Source organism: Aedes albopictus, chromosome 3 (assembly GCF_035046485.1).
Source record: "Aedes albopictus strain Foshan chromosome 3, AalbF5, whole genome shotgun sequence".
Lineage (NCBI taxonomy): Eukaryota > Metazoa > Arthropoda > Insecta > Diptera > Culicidae > Aedes > Aedes albopictus.
In genome coordinates, this window is record NC_085138.1 from 161,168,716 (window position 1) to 161,187,756 (window position 19,041).

The following is a 19,041-nucleotide window of genomic DNA, read 5'->3' on the forward strand; positions in this document are numbered from 1 at the left end:
AACGGCAGAAAGAAAGATTGCATAAAGAGAATGGCACCAAAGAGATTCAATCATGCCGATCGTGGTTCTTCGGGTGGGCCGTGATTCAATGAATCTTTACGCGAACGTTCACACAAGAATCAAATTTTAGATTCAGTGCGAATGAAAGATTGCATTCGCGTGATTGTTATGACAATATTATTTTGCGGGTTTGGTGCGTTTTCTTAATTTATTGCTAGATGGGGAGGTAAAGCATGTCTATTCGTGTTATATTTCCTTGGTCATGTGAGGGTAAAGGGAGAAAATGCATTGACCTTGGCAGTGACATTGGCAGATGGTGCGGTGCGAAAACGGTTGATTCGGTTAAATATAACTACTATTGTACCATGTATCATGATGATAGCTTTCTATCAGGAAATATTTCTACCGTACTTGAATGCATGCATGTCTATCGCGCCGCCGGGCCCTTGATGAGGATCAAACTCACAGATTTGAGCCTGATTTGCCTGAACGACAAATATTTGACCACTTTTGACAAATATATTTCGGCTTATTGTTTGATTCAGTTTGCCCCTATTTGTTTTTTGAGAGTGACAAATATTTTTGTTTGCCCTGTACACCTTGGCCAAAATTTAACTGTCAAAATTGATCAATTAGTGAAATCCTTGATTAACATTAAAAACATAAATAAACCAGAATAATAATTCTCATGATCTATTCAAACACGGTAACACAGCGGTTGATTTTCCTTTCCTTTGTAAAGTATGTAAGCTTCATAATTTATTTTCCGGTTATATTATAATATTGGTTGTCTAAATCAGGCTCAAAATTTTACACATGTTCCAAATTACAATTTAACTGTAATAAAACAGGCGAACGTAATGTGAATGAATCAGATAATTAGCCCATCTTTCCTACAAGCCCAAATAAATATTAATGTACGTTTGGCGATGTTGTCCCCATGCACTAGTAAAATTGCCTGATTTCAAATTACATGGAAATCTATAGATCCTTTCATATTTACCATCGATACTAGATGATTTCCTAATTAGCCTCGAAACTGAAGTTAAAACACGCAATTGATCAGTACCCCCAACGCCCCCAACAGATGGGATAGAAAAAACTAGCACCATCAGCATCAGCAGAAGTACGACGAACGAAACGAAAGAATCGCCGCGATTGAAGGAATGCATTCACGTGTGATCCTTTCGAGACATTCGCCTTGCGATTGCAGTCCCGTACCGAATGATTCAACGAGTGAACGTGAACAACGATGAACGCTGCCATAATTTTCGTGTATTTGCTTTATCCCCTTCATTCGCCTGAGTGCGTAACACACTATGCACAGGCTTGCTGGGGTTGTGTTTCGTTCCGCGAGAATGTTTGCGAGAGAGCTCGAAATGAATGAATTGTGAACGATTATTTCCATGCCTGGGTATTCCTGAAAATTTTAGCAACTTCACCCAAAATTTCTGTAGGAGTTCCTTCGGAAATTGTATAAAAAATTCTTACCGAGATACCTTCAAAAACTTCTTGCAACAATCCGTAAGGATTTATTCCTGGAATTTAATACGAGATTCTTCCCGGAGTATCTTTTGTGAATTCTTCAGGAATTCCTTCTGAAACCCTCCCAGAAATCCTACAAGATCCCTGACAAGAACTTTATTCAGTATTCCCCTAAAAGCTTTTTAAGGCTCAAATGAGAATCGCATATTATGCAAAACAGAAAAAGCACTTTTCTTCAGAATGACGCAAAAGCGAACAAAACCAGCGTGTCCGATTGTCATAATTGACTAAACAAACAATCGGACATTCTTATTTTCTTCGATTTGTGGATCATTTTGGGAAAAAGTGCTTTTTTAGTTCTGAAGCATTTGCCATTCTCAATTGAGCCTTGGAGATCCCTCCAGAAACTTCTTCCGGTTTTTTTTTCGGGAGCTACTTCTGATTCAAGTATTCTTTCTGGGTTTCCTACAACAATTTCACCAGGTTATCTTTCTGTGATTTTTCCAGGATTATTTCGGAAATTCCTTCCGGGATTCCTCCGGGAATTTCATCTGGGTGACTGTCATGAATTACTTTTCTGGAACTTCTTCCGGAATTCCTCTTAGAGCTTCTTCTAGGAATTCTTTCAGAAACTGATTCCGGGATTTCTTCGAGAACTCTTTCCAGGAATCATCTAGCGTCTCTTTTTTGGTTTCTACCAAGAGCTCAGTCAGGAGTTCCTCTAGACCCCTCTGGAATTCTTTCAGATGTTTGTAATGGAAATCCTCCTGGAGTTATGATTTTTTTTGGAGTATTTTGTTTATGAGGAATTCCTCATGTAGTTCCTGTAGGATTTCCTTGAATAAACACAGGAAAAAAGCAGCTCCCTGATGAATCACATAAATCCCAGAGGGATTCTAGAATAAGTTTGTGGGGCAACCACGGAAGGAATACCTGGAAGAGTTTCAGGAAAAATTACTAAGGCGATCCTAGAAGAAGTAATGCTGAAGGAATCTCGGAATTAATTTCTATAGAATCCAGGAATCTCTGGAAGAATCTTGGGGAACTTCCTGGCAACAGATTTTGACGGAACCCCAGACAGAACCTCTTGAGGAATCTAAAAAAAAAACTCCTGGAAAACCGCAGAGGGAACTTCTGAATGAATCCTAAATAAACTTCCGGAAGAATTTCATTAAGAGCTTACGGAATCCCAGAAGAAAGCTCTGGAACAAATTTGTGGACAAACCACGAGGGGAATCCCGGATGGAAGTCTTGTGGAATCCCAAAAGGAACTTCATAAGGTGAGCCACCATGCCAACATCAAGATATAGAACAGCACACGCATGCATGCCCCACATTTTGAAATAAATCCAACCACTCATGATTAGCTGGCGATTTTTTTTAATGCGAGAGCTGACGATTTTTTACGAATCGTAAACAACAAAGCCACGAAACGTCAAAAACTAAGAACATTTTCCTTAGTAACCGCGGCTTGCAGTGCCCTAGTAAAGTTGTTAAAATTTCCAAACTCATGGAAAACTGTCAAATATTTTATACGTATCGCAAAAAAGTGAATTGTTGAAAAAGAGAAAAAAAATAACAAGTAAGTGAACTGAAATCTATGGTTTGGATAAGTAACTTGATGGGTTTGATACATGTTTTGAAGAGCATTCACAAATTCGCCGAGTAATTTAGTTTTTTTTATTACCACACAAAATAGAATCATCATGTGCCTTTTTATTGTATTATGTACAACGTTCTATTGGTAAAGAAAGCGTTTAGTTAATAACTGTGCAAGTGCTCATAGACCACTAAGCTGAGAAGCAGGCCTCCCCAGTTGGGATGTAACGCCAGAATGATGATGCCAGATATTATGACTGGCAGAAAATATCTCTGTAAAGCGAAGAATACTGCAATCACTACATCAAACGTATTCGTCCATGCCTTTCATTTCGCTTGTTTAATGAAAATCCGTGTTATAGGTGTCTGCATAACACAAATTCATAGAATCGGAGTCTCTGCTTTACATCTACTAATGATTCGAACTCATTTTTGTAGATTAAAATTCAACTAAATTTTGGTGTACGTACTATCGAGGGTACGCAATATCGAGGGTACGTACTATCGAGGAACGCCTGTATTAAGAAGCCCTGCATAAGAGGTAAAATACCAAAATAATAACTGGTGTGTATTCTGTGCGTCATCAGGTATGGCAATATCTAAAATCCAAATAATAATCGGCGATTTTTTCATACAAATAGTGATTTTTCCATAATTGAATAATACCTCAAGCAGTCCTCAACACCAAACCAAAAACTCGTCGAGGTATTTTGTCAATACCTTGAAAATACCAAAATAAGTTATTTTCAATACCCGGGTAACCGACCAATACCTTGTCTTGGTATGATACCTGACTTTGGTATGCTGTGTTAGTTATTCATTCTTGCTCGGGAAACTGTCAAAATTTGAGAATTTTTGATGCATTCTATGGAAAGTTATAGCATGTTGAACTTTTTTGTGAGAGAAAAAATGTTGCTTATGCCAAACATTTTGACCACCCCCTATAAGTCCATCAGCTATGGCTGCGGGTCTTTACAGTTAAGAGTCTTTCGAACATTGCACTACGTTATAAATCACTTCGAATAATCATAAAGTTTTTATTACAAGTATATAGATACAATTTTCTAGAAATAAAATGCAAATGTATAACGCATTTTATTTCTAGAAAATTGTATCTATATTAGGGTCCATATAGCCGATGTGGTTACCGTGATTTTGAGTGAAATTGGTCACTTTTTGCAGTTTTTGACGCATAATTTTGTGGTGGTGGTGACATAAGAGAAAATTGAAATTTGTTTCAGCCAAAAACCTAAGAAAACGCCCAAAAATGTACAATTTTCTTGTGGTTATTTCCGAAAAGTATAATTTCATAGCAGGTGTGCGTTGGTGATCCGGAAAAGCAAGAAAATTTAATGTTTTATCAATTATGGATACTCGTAATAGATTAAAATTTTCAGAATAAAATATATTTAAAACATTAAACTGTTTTGAGTATGTATTACGTATCTGTGTGTATAATAAACATAGGTTGAACCTTCATTATAAGACATGATTTAAGAAAAAAATCAAACATTGTGGAGATTTTATTGGTTCGATCTTGAAAACGGTTTTTGAAGAATCAGCCTATTTTAGTTTAGTTTAAGCAACTGAATTGTTTTCAAACAGTTTTCAAAACGGGGGTGTTTTCAGAAGTGCATACTTCTTCAAGATTTTCATGTGTTTTCATCCAAATTCGTTTAGCACCAATAATTCGATGAAAATTGATTTTTTAGAAATTGTTGGCAACTTCAAGGTATCAAGGGGCAACTGACAACTGATCAAAATGATCTGGACACACGCAAAAGTGACGACAAATACGTCACGAAATACTCACTGCATAAACTAAACATTTTGTACATATATGTATCATACATGTCTTATAGGAGCTGTGATGCGACAGCGGTCAGACGTCAAACTCGTTTTGACATTGACAGTGCTTTTTAGTTGGGGTTTGCTTCAACCAACGTTCGAGATAGCCCATCTAGCGAACCGCCATCGAACCACGTGTACCAATAAAATTAAACGAAACGGAAACATATGAACCTAATTATCAAATTTGTAATACGAATAAACTTAAAAAAAAATGGTGGAGTTTGTTATGGAACAACCTTTATATACGTATTAATTTGGATATTCCAAAACGGCATAATATTCTCTAATGTGTTGTGGTTATTTGCTTCTTAGACATCATACTGTAGGAATTAATTTTAAAAATTCGGGAAACCCGTATGTCCCAAAAACTAGCTTTTCGGAGGCAATTACGCTGTGGCGCAAAATTGTACTGAACGTAGTGGCTTTGCTTCCTTGTAATTTGCCTTGGCTTCCCCCTATCGTGGGTGTGAAAAAACAAGCGTATTGGTCATTGATATCTATTCATATCAGTGCTGATACGATTCAATTTTTTGTGTTACATCTGGCTTTCACGAATTTTAATAATAGGCTCCTAAAATGAAAAATATTTTCTCGATTTTGTTGTATAACACGAAGAAGCATGCTATTCTGATCTTAGTTGATTTTTTTTCCGAACTTAAACAATGACAGAATAGTTAATAAATTCGAAAAAAATATGATAAGCAGGTCTTGGTTGACATTCGAGGTCAACCTTGACGTAATGAAAGTGGACCGACGGGTTGCAAAAGAAATCTCATTGGCTCACTTTTGACAGCAAATGTTCCTGTTTGACATACACGGTAAACAAAATTTATTCAAAATTGAGTACTAAGGAGAGTTTTGAAAAATATTAAATTTTTCAAAAAGTTATTTTATGGGCTTAACCTGATAGGAATACATGAAAAATGAGTAAATATGCCATATTAATTAATGCTTAACCGATTCATGCAAAAATTGAGGTAGGCCTTTAGGAGCCTATTTTTGCTCAACTCCTACAACATTGATGTAAAAAAAAGCAAATAACTACAAGATATTAGAGAATATGGAGCCGTTTTAGAATGTTCATTTTAATACGGGTGTTAGGGAGTTCCAGAACAAAATCTATCAAAAATTCAACTTTTTGAGATTTATCGGATTACAAACGTGATAATTACACAAGTTTTCGTCAATTTTAATGGTACACGTTGTTCGGAGAAATGGTAGCAAACACGTATATCTTTCAATTCATGTTAAAAGAGTTGACTTCAGAATTTTTTTATTGTAGTCATGATTTTTAGTAGTTCAAAAATAGTCGATGGTGTGGTGAACTTGAGAATCTGAAAACATTTCTAAAAATTGAACAGACCTACTATATATGTATGGTATCGCTCTTGTTTTGATGCGGAAAGTGTCGGAAAAGTTTTGCTCCAATAAATTTTTCACCTTGGGAAACACTGCATTAGATCAGACGAAAATAATAGGTCAAGTCGAAATTATGAAATCCAGCTTCGATTAATCGTATGTCTCGCATGCGTATGAATGCGTCACAAGCAATGCTGGCGCCGTTCTTAGTTCTCGAATCGTTTACCGATTTTGCTATAAATGTGCAATTAGCGATCCGGTTTAATTTATTTTATCAAACTATCGTACATAATGAAACCATCGTGAAACAAGTTTAATGCCGGTAGCCGGCCATTCATATGCAAATGCAGTTTTTGGGGATTTTTTGAAGCTGAAAATTTATGAGACACCCAGCTGGAAACCGAACACATATGTTATTATTATTGCTTCGGACTTCGACAATGATTTTTCATAAGGGCCTTATAGACATGATCGATTTTTCTTCATCGATACATTCTTTGTGTTATTACAGAATGTCTGTTAAGTTTTCAAAAAAAAAAAAATCGACGATGGCTCATTTGGCCTAACTGACTTGATCGATTTCTTTTCGTCGATCCTCTCTTTTGTTAATAACTTGATCAAAACAAACTAAACCATCATTCTTTTTGTTTCTATAGCAAGAGGTAGTCGTCCTCTACGCATTTTTAACCAAAAAAATCTTTGTAAAACTTAATACACAAACTATAATAACACAAAGAGAGGATCAATGATGAGAAACCGACAATGTCAGCTAGGCCCTAATGAAAAATCAGTGACGATTTGGTTAAAATCTGCGGAAGACGGCTACATCTGGCTATAGAAACAAGAAGAATAGCGATCTAGTTTGTTGTTGATCATCTTATTAGCGAAATAGAGAATTGACGAAGCGAAATCTGGTCAATTAGGCCCTAATGATACTTCAATGCATAATGTATGCTCAATACCACCACAGCAAAGGATTTCGAATACAAAAGGTGTATCAGAAGGCCGGCTCCAGAGGCACGTTATCCTCCATTTGGGACATTTGTGCCATTATGGGTATTTTCGGTAGGTTTGTTCTCTTCGTCATGAGGGATTTTTGTCGACCAACTTTCCTGAAACTTGTTCGTATAATTTAGCTTGATTGGGAAGAATTTGAGGCCAACTAAAGCTTTCAAAAACCCCCCTTGAAGAAAAGAAGAGACCTGCCGAAAATACACAATTTCCCCAATTTTCCATAACTACATTCTTTAGATTATATCAGTTTTTACACATTTAAGAGTTTGTACGAAAATCTAATTTTAGAATTTAACTATATTATTCGATGAAAGAAAAAAATATCGCGCTATGGGAAAATGCTGGGCATTTTTTTTATCGTACAAATAAACCGGACTTTTGGTTACTTATCTGATTTTTTGTTTGGGTGATTTGTTTGTTGAGTCTGCTTTTTATTTCGCACCATGAGAAAAAGGATGTTTAAAATGTAAGGATTTTTCAACTGGCTAATAGATTTTGTTAGCTATCGGTTTACAGTCTTACGAATGCAGATTATTTGATTATTTGATTTGATTTTTGATTATTTGATTTGATTATCATCGCCGCATTTCGGTATACAAAACATACTTCGAAAAATACAAAACACAATGGAAATATGAATACGCTTTATGTAATACGCAATTATACACGTTATACACCAGCTGTCAAAATACCGTAAAACGGGTAACTTTGATAGTACAGCTGGTATAGTAACAACAATTCTTTATTAACGAGATTTTTAGCCCTAGGCTAGTTCATCTCGGGACCCACGTTTTACTTCCCTTCCGAAAGGAGAACTCGTTTCAAGAAATCTGGCAATATTTTCGGTAGATCGTTCATAGCAGATTTTAAATCTGGCGTCGAATCTCTTAACGAAGCGTATTTTTACGAATTGGGTCGGGATCAATTTTGTAAAGTGGGACACATATCTCCATACACCAATAAACGCCTGAAAGTATGCAACCCTTGTAATTTCTTGTAGTTTAAACTGTTGTTTTTTAAAATTGTTTGTAAAAAATTACAAAAAATAACTCAATCAAAGAGAACTCCTTTTGCGTAGTATATAATCATATTCATACACCGTAAAAACAAAATATTTATACACAAGTAAGAATTTTTGATTGCTAAATTCACTTAGTTTTTCACTCACTATTCCATATACTCACTTTGATTTGTAAAATGTTGTAAAAAATCCATGGTTTGTTATAAAAAAATAATCTTATGTGTTCTACACGGCCTCTTCCATCATGCTGATACTCCTACACACCAATTTTTTTGAAAATCTTCCAGCACAAAAAAAATCGATTGTACGTCGTTTCCCGGAAAACCATTTCCCGGAAAACCGTTTCCCGGAAAGCCATTTCCCGGAATGTACCATTTCCCGGAAAACCATTTCCCGGAACGTATCATTTCCCGGAAAACCATTTCCCGGAATGACCATTTTCCGGAAAACATGTTCAATATCAAAAAAACAACATTTCTATTATTTTCATTATTTTGTAAAGATTTTTTTGCATAAAAATAATAAAGTTATGTACTAAATTCAATATGTATTAGTTTTTTTATGACGAGTATTATGAATAATTGAAGTCTCTAAATTACGGTATGCCTCAACAGCTAATCGGAGGGACAAGAGCATTACCATTGTCTCTTTTCCAGTTTTTTGATCTCACGAATATCAAAGACTTCTTGTTGAAAGTATAGCAGTATAACTTTAAAGAACAGCCTATGTTCAAAAGAAGGGAAAATATTCGATGAAATAGTTAGCAGTTTGATCTCGATAAACACGAAAGAACGGCATATGCGTAAAAGAAGGAAATATATCATATGGAAATATTGCTAGCTTAATGCCAACGGTTGTATACCATTTCACCGAAAACCATTTCGCGGAATTTTTTTTCGCGGAATGAACCATTTCGCCGAATAGCATTTTGCGGAATGACTTTTCGCAGAATGTACTGTTTCGCGGAATACCATTTCGCGGAATTTAATATTTTTTTTATCTGTATTAACGAGATTTTTAGCCCTAGGCTAGTTCATCTCGGGGCCCACGCTTTACTTCCCTTCCGAAGGAAAAACTCACATTTTGCGAGTTTGTCGAGAGTGGGATTCGATCCCAGGTCCATGGCGTGATAGTCAAGTGTTCTAACCATCACACCAGGTTCACTCCACTAATTTAATATTTTGCATATAATTATTTTCTCTGCTAAACTTTACTCGCCCCTACACCGATTCATACGCAATGCTAAATATGATACTTTTCTGGAAAAAATATTTGCCTTCTTTAAGCTAGGCTGTTCTTAAGAATTCTGAATGTCAATCCAAAGGACATTAGGCCGACTGTCATTAGATCGAAATAAGTGGAAATAAGAGCGAATGGACATTAGGCGTAAGGACCAACAAGCCATCGTTGTCACTTAAATAGATTGAACTTTCAAGCGTTTATGTTGCTAGCAACATCAGAGTTTTTTTCCTTCTTTAAAATATGACTGTTCTATCCAGTAACGTTGTTGTTTGGCGAACGAATCGCTAAATGTTTCATCATTTACCTTCTTTTTATCAAAGGTTGTTCATGTATTGTGCAGTTTTCGGCGAACAAATTGATAACTTCATAGAATATTTTACCTTCTTTCGATAATAGGCTGTTCTTTCAAGTTACACTGTTGAACTTTTTGGCTGGCAATCATACGTCTAACTTCATCTGAGTGAGTTTTTTGGAAGCTAGGCTGTTGATCCTACTGTCCTTACCCTTCTTTCGAGTTGTATTGTTATTTTATTTACTGGCGGTCTAACTTCTAACTCTGTATGAGATTTGTTCTTCTTCTTTTAATAGGCTGTAATTTCAAATAACACTTTCTGGTGAGTAAACTGATATCTTCATCTGAGACTCTTCCTTCTTTTGAAGAATAGGTTGTTTATTGATAAGTTACAGTGCCACAGTGTTGTTTGGTGACCCAGTACCTAACTATAATTCTTCTAAGATTTTTTTCTTCTAACTATAAGCAGATCTTTCAAAGCCTATTATCAATTTGGTCTAACATCTAATTACCCCAATGATTATTCGATCTTATGTCTATTCAGCCTAATGTCCGCCGGCCTAATGAACCAGCATCATAATTCTGGATCTGAACCTGCTACTCAGCCTCCACACTTTCACCCTTATTGATTGAACTTTTTGTTGGTATAAGAACTGCTAAATTTATATTATCAGAGAATTTCCCTTCCTTAATAAATAGGCTGTTCTTTCAAAGTTTCTTGTAACAAAAATTGAAATATTGATATCACAGATAAGCAGACGTTACATTCTAATAATCCCAATTTAACTGCCAATTTAAAACTTTGATAGTTGGCTAACTGACCACTCGTGACACTCATATCAGTTTTGTTTGGGTTTGACATTCACACCCTACCGCAACCTAGTTTATGGTTGGCCAAACTCAGTAGTTTCAGTATTGAGCGATTATGTGTCCGCGACACGAAAGTGTTGAAAGTGTAACGTTTGTGTCTGTGTTGATGAGAAACATTTCATTTTACATTTGTTGACTAGTATTTTCAATCTTATCATGATGTTGTCTCTCGATCAGTTAAAATTTTCTCTCTTATTAACGATTTTCCACGAAACAGTACATTCCGCCAAATGGTTTTCGACGAAACGGTGCATTCCGCGAAATGTTACACCGCGAAAAGGAATTCCGCGAAATGGTTTTCGGCGAAATGTTATACAATCAATGCCAACAACTATTCTTACAGTGTAACTAGAAAGAACAGCTTATGTTTAAAATAAGGGACAATATTTGACGACAACATGGACAGGTTAATGCTGACAACTATTTTAAAAGATAACTCGGAAGAACAGCCTAGGTGTAAAAGAAGGGAAAATATCGATTGTTTAACATTTCGCCGAAAACCATTTCGCGGAATTCCTTTTTGCGGTGTAACATTCCGCGTAATGACATTTGGCGGAATTAACCATTTCGCGGAATGCACCGTTTTACGGAAAATCGTTAATATGATACAAAAATTTAACTAATCGACGGACTACATCATGATAAGATCTAAGATTCAAAACTCAAAATAGCAAATGAAATATGGAATGTTTCATATCAACAATTAAATTTGTGTAAGAGTATACTCCGAAAGAACAGCTTATATATGAAAGAAGGAAAATTCTTCGATAATATTAATTTAGCAGTTGTTATTCTAAAAACAGCATAACACATATTTTTTTTATCAAAGAACAGCCTTTGTTGTGAAGAAGGGCTGATATCTGATATCTGATCAATAGCATATCTGTAAAAAACAGCGTATGTTCGATAGGTAGGAAATCCTCTGATACAAAAATAAGATTTGTTTTGATTTCTGTTATAAAAGTACAAGCTAGTTGAAACATCAAAAAGAAGAGAAAGCCGATAAAGTTATCCCTAAGGAGTGTTGCTTGACTTAAGGGTTTCGCGGTCACGTGGTTTACAAAAAAGCAACATTTTAACATATAATGCTTTCAGCCAATAAGGGCGTACGTGTAGAAGCTGAGAAGTAGGCTCAGTCCGAAAATTATGATGCTGGGAGATTAGGCTCAATTGACATGAGGCGATTAATCACTGGGCTTAATAGATGTTAGGCCAATTGGATTTAAAGATCTGCCTATTATTAAAAAAAAAAAAAAAAAAATCTCATAAGAATAAGTTAGTTGCTGGCATACTAAATAATACGGTAGCACTGCAACTTATAAGTTAACAACTTATTCTTTAAAGAAGGAAAATTTTCAATTGTAGATACCAGTTTGGTCACCAGCAAGTGTTATTAGAAAGGAGAGCACATTTAAAAAGAAGAACAAACCTCCTACGGAGTTAGCAGTGGACCACCAATAAACAACATAACTGTGCAACTCGAAAAAAACCCCGACTTAGAGAAGGATACATTTCTGAAGGTAGGGTCAGCAGCTTGACCACCAAAAAACACACTAATAGTGTTACTCTAAAGAACAGCCCATTTTTAAGGACAGACTTGTTAGAATTCCAAAATGGCCGCCACAATGGTCAACTTTGACGCCTACTCACGATTTTGAGGGCACAAATCTCTTCGAAAACAAAACCAGCACACCTGAACTTCTCATTTTATGCTTATTACAAGTGAGCGCAAGAACATTTATTATTCTGTTGTTTGTTATGTTGCTCTGTTGTTTGTAGCTTGCTTCTTGAGGTTTGTGCATCTGAAGTTCTAATGCACTGTTGAAGCGGGATTTCAAGACGTTTGTCCTTAATAGAAGGAAAAATGTTCATTTGATTAGCAGTTTAGTAGCTGGTCACAATGTTCAACAGTGTAATTTTAAAAACAGCCTATCATCAAAAGAAGGTGAAATCTTCTATAGAGTGTCGTATTTCATCGCCGCAAACTTAACAACACATATACACAGCCTTTGATGAAGAAGACAAATGATGGAATATTTAGCAATTCGGTTGCCAAACTATAATTTCGCTGGAAAGAACAGCCTTATTTGAAAGAAGGAAGAATCTCTGATGGAGTTACCAATATGCTTAAAAGTACAATCTATGTGACAACGATTGCTTTCGACCTGATGACGTCTGGCCTAATGGCCTTTGGCATTACATTCGAAATTCTTGAGAACAGATTACGAATCAAACAAGGAAAATTTGTATCCAGGAAGGTATTAGATTTACAAACAATTAGTATAATCGGAGAGCTAAGGTTAAGCATAGTTAAAGTTAAAGAATTAAAGCAGAGAAAATAATTTGTCATTCTTTTTTTGTCAAATGTAAATTTCTTGATTTTGATTTGACTGACCAAGCCATGCGGAAATTACACTGTTGATTCTTCTATCAAGGATGGAAGAAAATCACTTCAAGCGATAAATGATACAGGATACGAATAATCCAAGATAGCCTTGCTCTTTCAGTAGCATGAAGCCGACGCCTCACACCGTACTCGTATCACAGAGCAATCAAAGCATCTGATGCACGGTTTATCGCGTGATGACCCGTTATCGGATCATGTTACAAGTCATGATAAATTTTATTCATCACAATTTAGGCCCTTTATGCACCCGTAAACCGCATTCATGATTAGAAATAATACCTTCATAAGCATATATTCAAGTTAAAGAAGTAAGAATGCTCCAAAAGAAAATGAAATCGCGAATTTATCATTTCGACTTCATGATAGCGATCGCATCGCGCCCGAACATGCCTAGCGAATCATTCTTCTAGGACCGTAGTTTGTTATGATGCTTGACGACAAAATGTTATCGTTGTTGCTATGATCGCACTATGCCATTCAACCGCGACACATTCGAAATCTGATCATGATCACTAGATTTCCATCCTTGTCTTCTATCGTTTGCAAAATATTAAATTAGGTGAAATATTATTCCGCGAAACAGTACATTCCGTCATTCTGCGAAATGGTGTTCAGCGAAAAGGTTCATTCCGGTAAATGTTACACTGCGAAAAAAAAATCCACGAAATGGTTTTCGGCGAAATGGTATACAACCAAAATATCTTATGAAATTGTTAGCAGCTTAATGTCAACAACTATTTTAGCAATTTAACTAGAAGGGACAGCCTATGCTAGAAAGAAGGGAAAATATGTGATGAAAACTTAGCAGTTTGATTTCGTCGGTGGTTTGATGCTGACAACTATTTTAACAAAAAACTCAAATGAATAGTCTTTGAAATAAGGAGGAATTTACTATTTGTGAGAATTACAATAATTGTAAAAATGACGGTCTCTTATGTATTCTGCAGAAAATGATTTTGTGTCCTTATCGATTACTTTTCTTTGAACATCATTACTGTCAAACATTATACAATTATAATTCACTGCCATTATTTACAGAACACAAACGGAAAATTAATTTTAAATATTATTTTTTTTTCCGGGAAATGGTGCATTCCGGGAAATGGTACATTCCGGGAAACGTCTTTCCGGGAAACGGTTTTCCGGGAAATGGTTTTCCGAGAAATGGGGGACAACCGGTTAATTAATAAATCTGAAAAGAGAAACATATGTGCGATGAAGAGATAACAATCACGTCTAGCGTATCGTTGGCGATCCGAAGTTTGGCCGCATTACTGAATCCTTTTGATAATAATTCGACTAACCTGTATTCGGCCACATGACCTTCGGTCAAACGAAATAAGACAAGCTCTGTCCAGAAAATGTCATTGATATTTAAGAAGGTGCTCCCAACCTAGGATAGGATACGACAACTAGTCAGCCCAAAAGAGACCAATTAGGGGACCAATAATCTTAGCAACGCGGAAAAACAAGACAGCAAGCTGTGAAATTAGACAGAGAAGTTGCAGGTGTCACATCCTATCCTAGCTCCCAACTGTTACCCCAATTGGCGCAAAATGCGTCATAATAACCGTATTGGATGCACGTGTATCAACAAATTAGATTTGAAATTATGAATAACAGGTTGTTTGGGCTGGTACCATGGCCTACCTGACATAACAAGTGAATGACAATATTCCATTGTTTGCGTATTTGCTATTTGGCGGTATTATGTTGTTTTTGCCACCTCCGAAAAATAATTGCCTTGTTTTCGGGAACTATATTGACGATTGTATGGTATGTCACCCGAAATTGGCACTTTGTTTGCGGTAAATATAGGGGTTTGAAGAACAGTTCTCTCCGTTCCATATCTCCCTGCACAGGAACAGGAAGATAAGCGACTTTAATTAGTTGAACTTGAAAACCGTAGACACAGGTTCTTTGAAGATATCATACCGCGTAGGTATACCAACTTGCAACACATACGAGGTATGCAGGCAGGCCCAGGTATGAACGTACAATCGCAAGCCGATAAAAACGCGATGTGTGATGATAATGAATAATTTGCCGGCCTCTGAAGCGTGAAAAATTGTAATGCGGTAACAATAACAAATTGGTACAATCTATAAAGGTATGAAAGGATGGGGGGCTGCGATTTTCTCACATCGATGAGCATGCAATTCAACCTTGAAAACTGCGGCGATCGCATGTGTTAGAAATGGCTCTAACTAGAGGGGCAGTAATTTTGGCTCTAATACTGGGAGGAGTCACTTAAGATGCGAGTTGATTGAACTTAACCCCTAAAATAAGCAGACGCCTAAGGCAGTACCGCTCACTTACATTTGCTTCTTTTTTTTTATTTCTATTGTATACTCCACAGGTGCCTTCGCGAGTATCCTTGAGCAGCTCATTCAATGGCAGATCTATCGAAAAAGTCGGATGGCTCAGTGATAGACTCGGACAGGTGATCGGCGTTTTATTAGATAGTGCATGTGCTGCCGGAGGGGTGAATCTACGTGAGAAAAACAGCGTGCCGCCATTCGTTGAATGACGAATAGTTTGTAAAGTTGTAAAACTTTACTGTACTTGAGTGTATCTTAATTGCCTGATAGAAGATGATGACGATGATGCTGACCTGCAACAAACAGCGTCGCGGCGGTCGGTGGGGCCAGCTTCGCGCTATAGTCAGTTTGGCCTTGTTGACAGCGACCGCGGTCCACGGTCAATTGGTTAGCTCAGGTGAGATTATCTCGTTAGCTCAGCAGTAGCAGCATCATTTACGGATGCTGGTGTATTAGATTAGACACTACATTATACATTCAGTCAATAAGAAATCAATCAAAAATTTTCTGCAGGAATGTTTTTTTGCAACCTTTTCATACCCTCTCAGCCACTTGCCAATGCAATGGTCGGTGTTTGTGTGGTATGAGATCCTAAACCCTTTTCTCATTTCATTCATATTCAACAACTAAATCCGTTATCATCATGCACGTTGACCAAATTATCGATTGAATGTTATGTAGGGTCTGTGACCAGACAGGGAACCTATTTTTCGATCACTCAGTCAATGTCACACCAATTTGTTAAAAAAAAAATTACATGGCCACACAGTAAAACCGCTCAGCACTAAAATGTGTAAGCCCTACTCATAACTGCATAATTTCCAGACCACACAAAAATGTGTTACGGTTACACATTCTCAAAAAAAGCTCGTAAACTCGTCTAGATGCGAAATGTCGATATTTTTTTTGTTTTCCAAGGTCACTAGTAAACCTAGCTAGATTGCTGTACCAAATTTTTTGCGGATTCAACGATTTTGCGGACACAGGAGCTGATTTTGTGAATGTGCAAGGGTTACACATTTTTGGTGTAGTCTGGAAATTATGCACTTTTGTGCTGAGCGGCGTTAGCGTGCAGGTACTGTACGTATCAAACTGTGTCCTAAAAATCAAATTTGTTCATTGACTGAGTTAGAGCAGCAAGTCTCCCGGAATAGGCCCTCCTTTTTTTTCTTCTCAACCATGGGATGAAAATCTGCTCTACAGACATCTGAACAGGAAGGCCCTGGTAGTGTGGGGATAAGGCCGTCTTTTAGTCTAGTCTAGTCTAGTCTAGTGCTTGCACAGCCAGTATTGAAAAGCATCCTGGGGATAAGGCCGTCTTCTACAACAAAAGTAAAAGCCAGGACTACTACACATTCCCATTGACGCCAAACCCTTCGTCTCTCCGGAGATGGGCTAGTGCACATCGTACCCTTAAGGTTAGCTGCACAGCCTGCAGCAACGAACATCGATGAGTCGCCATGGAGAGTTCACCCAGTGCACATTGGGCAAAATCAAGTCCAAAGGTGGAAAAAATTAAAAACTTTTACAAGACACTATGTGATCATCAATGGCTTATTCGAAAGCAAATTTTCCCAAGAATTGGTTGGTGGATGATTCATGTACGGGCAACTTCTCTGAAACGAGTTATAGAGCCCGTTTTACCCCAGTTCCCCCTAAAATTTGTGAATTTATGTTATTTTACGGAACTTGTTATGATTTTAATTATTATTTCGCTGGGATACCATCGCTCCACTCCCATTGAGTAACGTTACATACAAAAAGTTATTAAAATGTTGGAATTTTAGGGTGTTGTGGGATCAATTAGGCAATGGTAGATTTTCAAGGTAGAAATTCATTTTTTATTTTTATTTATGATTTTTTACGTGACAATAACTAAATAAATGATCGAATACACATGGTTTATTCCTAAAGAACCCATTTTTGGTGAGTTTGATCTTAAATTATTGGTAATATTTAAGTTTTCCCGCATACAAATATGAGTAGTTCCCATCCCTTTACCCCCGATTCCAAACATTTCCAAACGATGAGCCATTGCCTATATATACTCCAAAAACATCCTAAATGTTAAATAAAAAGAAAATCGCGTTAAGTGCTGTTCCTTTGAATTCCACTAAGAATTTGCATCCTTTGACAGATACGTATTTCGACCTCAACTGTAAGGTCGTCTTCAGTGTCTTGTACCTGAGTCGAGTCAAGTACAAGACACTGAAGACGACCTTACAGTTGAGGTCGAAATACGTATCTGTCAAAGGATGCAAATTCTTAGTGGTATTCAAAGGAACAGTACTTAACACGATTTTCTTTTTATTTACAGATATTCCCCTAACAAGCCCAGGTTAATCATCATCCTAAAAGTTGTTTGCGCATAGCCTCATAGACGGGAGGTGACGGCAGCATATAGTTTTAGAGCTTAGTTTACCCAAACTCCCCTATAAACTTATTTTTTATTGTTTATAAATTAAAACAACTTTATCTTAATACTTCTATGCATGAAATGAGGTAATATTGATGAAGAGCTTACCAGTAATATCTCTGCATGCTATGAAATTTGGAAATTTAGGGTACAATGGGGTTAAATTTAAAAAAAACATTTTTGAATGTCATATTATAACATCTCTTATGTATACTCATTGGAATCAGAATGTTATAATATGAATGATATATTATATTAACTGCAACGGAACAATTTGATTATACTTTTAGGGAAATTGGGGTGAAACAGGCTTTACACCCCGCTAAAGCAATGTCGTAAGTACAAAAATCATTCGTATAGAAGTTATCTTTCAAACAAGTTATTTGTCAACTTATATGGTCATTCAAGCTTTTTGATTGTTTTTTTTTTATTTATTCCCATTGTACCCTAAATTTCCAAATTTCATAGGATGCAGAGATATTACTGGTTAGCTCAATATTAACTCATATCATGCATAGAAGTCTCAAGTTAAAGTTGTTTTAATTAAAATACAATAAAAAATATGTTTATAGGGGAGTTTGGGTAAACTAAGCTCTAAAACTATATGCTGCCGTCACCTCCCGTCTATGAGGCTATGCGCAAACAACATTTAGGTTGTTTTTGGAGCATATAAGCAATGCCTCATCGTTTGGAAATGTTTGGAATCGGTGGTAAAGGGATGGGAACTACTCATATTTGTATGCGGGAAAACTTAAATATTACCAATAATTCTAGATTGAGTTTAAATAAGGGCGAAAGTAACATGATAGAGTTCTCTTCATCGAATCTCTCTTCTGCAAATTAAAGTGACAAGATGCAAATTCAATCGAACTTTTTTACACTTAGACGCTAGATTGCATCGCAACCTAGCGATTTATGACCATAAAGTGCAACCATACTTGCATCTTGTCACTTTAATTTGAAGAAGAGAGAGTCGATGAAGAGAACTCTCTCATGTTACTTTCGCCCTTATTTAAACTCAATCTAGAATTTAAGATCCAACTTGCCAAAAATGGTTTCTTTAGGAATAAACCATATGTATTCGATCATTTATTTATTTATTGTCACGTAAATAAAAATAAAAAATGAATTTCTACCTTGAAAATATACCATTGCCTAATTGAC

General features: G+C 36.4%; 1 protein-coding gene across 1 annotated transcript in view; it reads left to right on the plus strand.

The window, feature by feature from the left end:
- LOC115269024 (uncharacterized) overlaps positions 1-19,041 on the plus strand; it is an 83,923-nt gene that overhangs the window by 22,999 nt on the left and 41,883 nt on the right. Inside the window, exon 2 of the mRNA XM_029877308.2 lies at positions 15,500-15,858. Within this exon, the coding sequence (XP_029733168.2) occupies positions 15,735-15,858 (124 nt within the window). The 5' untranslated portion in view covers positions 15,500-15,734. The remainder of the gene's footprint in view (positions 1-15,499; positions 15,859-19,041) is intronic.